Below are 6,377 nucleotides of genomic sequence, written 5' to 3'. Positions count from 1 at the left end.
CTGCAATGGAGATGCTCTTATTCAGCCTTGGAGGCTTTGCTTAGGTTTTCCTAAGCCAGTGGCCACCTCATTTTTATTTGGAGTCAAGCAAAGTTTTACAATAATGTTATTGTATGACGTTCTCCGGGAGAGCATGGCAAAACAAACACTTTTATGGAAATTAATGTCGTCGCAAGTCAAAACAAACACTTCTCTGGGATGGCAAATTTCTTCACAAAGCACGGCAAGCATTGGGCAAAAACTGAAGTGGGCAGATTTGCCAAATTGCCATCCACGGACAACACATGCCATGCTCCCCAACGAATGTTCGCCGGTTAAGGTAGTCCAGGTTTTAAGACCAAGTTGAATCTCATAAAAGAGTTTAACCCGCAACAGCAGAAGTACCAACAAGACACGCTCAGTTCAAAAAAAAAAAACAGACACGACAAGCTACTGCACTGAAGTATATCACAAATTTTGTGCCAGTGACATAAGCAAGCTTCTTTCAGGACACAGAACTATGCCAGTGATTTGGGAAAGCGATTTTCTGGATGCATTCCGGTGAGACAGCTCTGCATACGGCTTCAGCTGCGAAAAAATGTGACACTGGCTTTCCCTGCAAGAGGAACACACTGTTTAGTGTTTACACATAAAGGGAGAAATCGGGTTAAGGACACGTGTGATACGTTGTCTTCCTGCCAACTTCTATGTACTGACACCATTCCTGTTGGTATTACGAATTATTATGGTATGCATGTTGTAGAACTTCCCAAGATTAATCCAATAGAAATAACAGTGTCAGATTGTTCACCAAGACTGATTTCAAAAGGTGTGTGGGTATTACTTTAAAATTTTAAGAAAATAATGGTCAAAGTTGCATATTGAAAACCTTGAACAGGTAAAGAATAATGGACTGGAATGGGAGTGGAGCACTCAAATTTAGTTTAACCTATATAACAGTTCAGCTTCTTCAACAGAGGCAATGCAAAGCCTCATCAGAACATGGCACTGTAAGTTAGACTAACTCAAAAGATAAAAGAAAAATGAAATCTGATGTGAAACACACCAGGACCTTTTGGAAAAATGAATTAGGTTAAAAAGTAAAATAGGATAAGACTGAAGAGTGTTTACCTTTAAACAGAATCTCGGCACAGGTCGAAGCTCTTCTGTAACTTAGTATCTTGTTCATTGCATCCTCATTCGACATTGAGCAATTCTCACCATGAGTAATAAATAATGTGCAAAAAAGCCTTGCTTTAGAGAGAATAAGCTCTATAAAAGTCATCTCATTTGGAAGCCAATGAATACCAGTTATCTGCACGAACTGAAGGTTGGCACACATGCCACCGGTCCACTGTGAATTTTGAAACTCTTCATGTGCCTCAAATTTCTGCTCGGCACTATTGTCGATCTTCATGAAAACAAGTAGAAGTCAATTCACTGAAAGTAGTAATGATGGCCTTCACATAATATAAATATAGATGACCTGTAACATAGCATTCAACATTACCAGTATTTTGAGTCTTTCAAGGTTTGGGGCATTCCTTAGTAAGCAATAGGTTGATAGAATGGAGGGAAGCTCACAAAATTGTGTATATAGTGTCAAGCTTTTTAAGTTGCCAAATTTGCATTGAAGCCTCTCTAGTATTATAGCCCCATTTAACTGAAAAAGATAAAAGACATAATGTCAGAAGTTTGAAACTCCATGTAAACCTAGAATCGTTGAGCAACATTTTGCATTCTTTACTCATGTAAGCAAAGCCATTCTATTGTGCTAGAGCTACAAGACAACTTTGGGCCACATGCATCCACAACTCACAAAGGCGTGAACCCAGTTTCAGAAAATTATAGAAGTGTAGGAGAGTGGGATGTTACAATTTTGAAAGGTTCTCAAGTCTCAACACCGAAAACAAAAAGGGCAGCTCAAGTAGTAAAGATAAATGAGAAATAATACATTAGCTCTTGTACACAAACTAGGAATATCAGTAGTGGCGGGCGGCAAAGGCTAAAAATTTATCTGTAAATACATATTAAACAGGTCTGTACAAGTACAACAAAAAAATTGCAATACGTTTCAAACACAAATATTTCTAGGATCACGACTGTATTATTAAATATATACAATTTTGTGACTAACAAGCAACATATCGAAAATCCGCATCTGAGCCCGGGCTCAGATGCTCCCGCTCAGAAAAAAATTCAAAACAAATACTAGAAAAATTCAAAAAATTCCAAAAAAAATTGTGCGGTAGATAATTTGATGTATGAGGTCCGCTCCAAATTCAAACTCATTTGGATATCTGAGCAGCTCTCGGCAAAAAAGACAAATCGGGTCAAAACAGTTCATGAACAATAAACTTTTTTACAGACCCCGATTTTGTCTTTTTTGCATAGAGCTGCTTAAATGTCCAAACGAGTTGAAATTTGCAGCGAACCTCACGCATCAAATTATCTGCCACACAAAAAAATGGAATTTTTTGAATTTTTCTAGTATTTGTTTTGATTTTTTTCGCCGGAGCGGGTGCAGCTGAGCCCGGGAGACAAATTGGCCTTCTCGCAACATAACAACTACTTCCTCTGTAAACAAATATTAGTGATCTAAAACGTCTTATATTTATTTAGGGAGGGAGTAGGAAGCAATTTTAAATTTACGTTGCAAACAAGGTGGCTCGCATTAAGTTAGGATGAACCATGATTGTCCCCAGCAGACAAATACTTGACAACAACCACATCACTATCACAATATCTCGCATTAACAAACTTATGAGATTGGCAGTCTGCCGAGAGGATATACTAGGAAGATTAGGCACACCAAAAATAAAAAGAACCTATATATCAGTAGTGCGCTTAAGTATGAAGGAAAATTTAAAAAGGCGTGCCTAGGTATGTGCTTAGGCGCGCCTAGGCTCTAGGCGATAGCATGCTTAAGCGCACCTAGGCTCTAGGCGATAGCAAAACGTCTAGCGCTGTGCATAGCGCACTTAAGTGTCTGTGTTAGTTAGAAAAGCCCAAGACGGTGGCAAAACACACAACTAAGGCTACCTCCAATGCATTGGTGCTTACATGAGGTGCTAAGAGCAAGTACAATAGAGCTGAGTCAGCTGACTATAAGAAATAAACTAGTATATTCTTGCTTAGTCGGAGGAAATAAAAGAGGAGAGAGAAGGTAAGCGGGCTCTTGGTGAAGAGCCAGCTCTAGCACGTGCTCCTAGGCACTTTGTGAGAGTGAAAGGTGAGCCATATAATAAAAAAGTAGTACACTCTTCTAATCAACTATTGTACATATTGGCTATAGATGGGCTATAGATGGGACGGGATTCAAATCAGGGAAAGGATCCTTTCTTCTATTGATTTGATAGAAATTCGTTTTTCTTTTCCTGTCTGTATGATTTTGATTTTTGATGAAGGCAATGGCTTATAGCCAGCAGTTGGCTATACTATTAACCATGCTCTAAGCACATTAAAAACTTTAGCAACTAAAACCCCCAATGCATAGGTGCTTAACTTGTTGGTGCTAAGCATCCTTCATTTAATGATTTTGCAACTAAAATTCTTCATGCATTGGTGGGCTTTCTTCCATTTAAGTGTTTTGCCTAGGTTCTCGCGCTTGGCATTGTTTCTTCCTGGGGTCATCACACACATCTCTTTCCTCTTAATTACCTTGCTAGTCAGAATTTTTACCTACATGACAGCCTTAGCACCTGTATAAGGTGGAGCATTGGGAGGGGCCTAACGCCTAGCACCTTTTTTACCTTTGCTTATTCGCTCTGAAGTAAGCATAACTATTTATTACTTCCCATCGCATAATATAAGAGCGTTTTTGACACTACGACGGAGGTAGTAAGACAGACTAAACTGAGAGCAGCTGCACATACCGGTGAATGCCGAGTGCAAATCACAAGCTTGGTAATGTTCGAAAAGCCGGCGAGGAATTTGGCGAAATCGCGCCCCCCTAAATAGTCCAGTATATCAATGTTGGCAGAGTGCAGGGACGGAAGCTCCCCAAGGATCCAGCCCAGATCTTTGGACGAACTGATCTGTATGTCCTGGATATTGGGCCCCTGAATCACCCACTCCTTGAAGTCGCCCAGGATTTTCACCTCCCAGAACACCAGCTTCTCAAGCGAGGGCGACGTCGCGATGATCTCCTCCAGCTGGTACTCCCCGTTCTCCCGGAACCGGACGCAGGTGAGAGCAAGTTTCCTCAGCTCCGGGAACCCCTCGAAGCCCGCGGGCAGGGGCGGGATGGCGCAGGCGTGGAGGCGGAGGTTGGTGAGCCGGCGGCAGGCGAAGACGGAGGCGGGGAGCGCGAGCACGGCGTCGAAGGAGATGGGCCTGAGGTTGAGGGTGTCGACGCCCCGGCGGGAGAGGACGAGGAGCCAGTCGTGGATGCGGCCTTCGGAGGGCTCGTCGAGGTGGGCGCAGAGGCGCCGGACGCGGCCGGGGCAGCGGAGGAGGACGCTGTCGACGGACCTCAGGTGCTTGGCCTCGTCGGGGCGGGGGAAGTAGAAGTCGATGGACGGGAGGTCCTCCCATCGGCGCCGCCAGGCGCGGGAGAGCGCCGACGTGCGGACGGCGTCAAGGAGGCCGACGCGGTCGAGGATGTCGTCGAGGACGCCCGTCGGCAGCGAGATCAGGGCGTCCGCCTCCGCCGCGGCGGACGGCCTGTGAGGGCGGCGCCCGCGCGGCGTCGACATTTCTCACGTGAGGGTGAGGGGACCCGCGGTGACGCGGTCCGAGGTTTCTCCTCTGGGAAATGTGAGGAAGCGAACGCTTGGTTTTGGCGAACGCCGCCGCTTTGGTGGTGTCCAGCACTCCACAGCTACGGCTTTCCTTTCGGCTCCACTCCGCAGAGCCGAACACGACACCGACCCGAGCGGGTCGGATTGTCCACCCACTCACTGACTTGAGACCACCTCACACAGTCCTTCCTCAGTTAATAGCGTGTCCAATATTCATGGCAGCGCAATCAATAAATTATTTTCTGTATATCTAATACTATTAATGTACAATTATATATTACCTAATACTGACGTTCATGCCACAACAATCAATATAAATTATTCCCTGTATATCTAATATCAATGTATAATTAATATATTATTACGTCAGGGTAAGTCTTTTGAGAGATTTCAATATCAAATACATACGAAGCAAAATGAGTGAATATACATTCATACGTAGTCTGTATTAAAATCTTTAAAAAAAACTTATATTCAGAAACATAATGAGTATCTAATATTGATGTAGTCCATTGCACATGATTACATAATACTCCATCCGTCCCAAATTACTTGTTACAGAAATGGGTGTAACTTTCATTTTCGTGACAAGTAATTTTGGACAGAGATAATACTAGTTTTCTAAATATAAAGCATATCTTGCCCATCCGAAAACTCAAACGTAGGGAAGAAAATTTTAATTTGTGAAAGGGCAATAATAAGCGCCGATCAACCGACAAAACGCTTCAATTGGTCCCCTCGCAATCCGTATGATTTGCATGCAGCTAACCGCCTGATTCATATGCAACTCGTCGCCCTTCTCCATGATCTCGTAACAACATGTCCATTCTTCTTGGACGTGTTTGGTTGCCTGCATTAGGCCTAGTCTGGCCTGCGCGGAAAAGATTGAGCATGTTTGGTTGGTTGCATTTAGTGTTGGGTCTGCACAACACGAAACTTAAAGTACACTTGGGCCTGGCTCGCTGGAAACGCTCAGATCGGCAGTTTCTAGCGAGCCAGGCTGAGGCGAGCGCATATGGTGAGCCACTTGCACAAGGGGAGATGGGGGTACGAGCTGGTATGCAGTCTGTGCGTGCTTATCTTCTCCTACCTCGAGTAACCTTCTCTCTAATTCTGTTTTCCTAGCCCCTTCCGATCTACACAACGGTGCTTCGATTCGAGTTAAGCTCTACACGAAAAAGATGCACCTCGATGCTACGGTTCCATTCAGGCGATCGGTTCGTAGTTTCGTCGGCCGTAAGTTCTTAATTTTGTCTTCCTGTTTGAAGCTATTCTGGACGAATTTTGTCAGATTCGTCGCACAGGATCGATGGTTTGAAATTTTCTTTGACCAGCAGCCTAATCTCGCAGTTCAGCACAACATTTGTGTTGTAAATTTTTGGTTTCGACGATCGTAGCTTCTTCTCTCTTTGAACAGCAGCCTACTGCACTGCCGCCGCCATGTCGAGCTCATCTGTCTTCTGCTCAGAGCCCTCCTATTCGTCCCTCTCGACGCTGACGCCCTTCCCCTTGATCTCCTTGCCCACGTCCTACTACATTAGAGTCGTTTCCGGTGTCGCTCATCTCGGCCTACTCTCTGTCGTCCTCCTACTGCACTGGCGCTGCAATGGCGTGCACACTGCTTTCTTGTGTCCCCTGCCTCCGTGCACACTGCAG

At 44.4% G+C, this 6,377-nt stretch overlaps 1 protein-coding gene across 2 annotated transcripts; it reads right to left on the bottom strand.

Moving 5' to 3' along the window:
* Positions 1 to 329: 329 nt before the first annotated feature.
* LOC109766905 (F-box/FBD/LRR-repeat protein At1g13570) lies at positions 330 to 4,888 on the bottom strand. 2 transcript variants are annotated; one of them, XM_020325663.4, is made up of 4 exons: positions 3,855 to 4,887; positions 1,490 to 1,642; positions 1,111 to 1,390; positions 330 to 595 (listed from the first exon to the last, which is right to left on the bottom strand). In XM_020325663.4, the coding sequence occupies exons 1-4, from the start codon at positions 4,674 to 4,676 to the stop codon at positions 564 to 566; spliced, it is 1,287 nt and encodes a 428-aa protein (XP_020181252.1). In that variant the 5' UTR covers positions 4,677 to 4,887; the 3' UTR covers positions 330 to 563. The 2 variants fall into 2 exon arrangements, with proteins under 2 accessions (XP_020181252.1, XP_040246303.1); XM_040390369.3 differs by lacking the exon at positions 1,490 to 1,642 and having other exon boundaries at positions 3,855 to 4,888.
* Positions 4,889 to 6,377: the final 1,489 nt, after the last annotated feature.

The sequence above is a fragment of the Aegilops tauschii genome, chromosome 5 (assembly GCF_002575655.3).
Source record: "Aegilops tauschii subsp. strangulata cultivar AL8/78 chromosome 5, Aet v6.0, whole genome shotgun sequence".
Classification (NCBI taxonomy): Eukaryota; Viridiplantae; Streptophyta; class Magnoliopsida; order Poales; family Poaceae; genus Aegilops; species Aegilops tauschii.
This window is presented reverse-complemented; position numbering and strand designations above follow the sequence as displayed.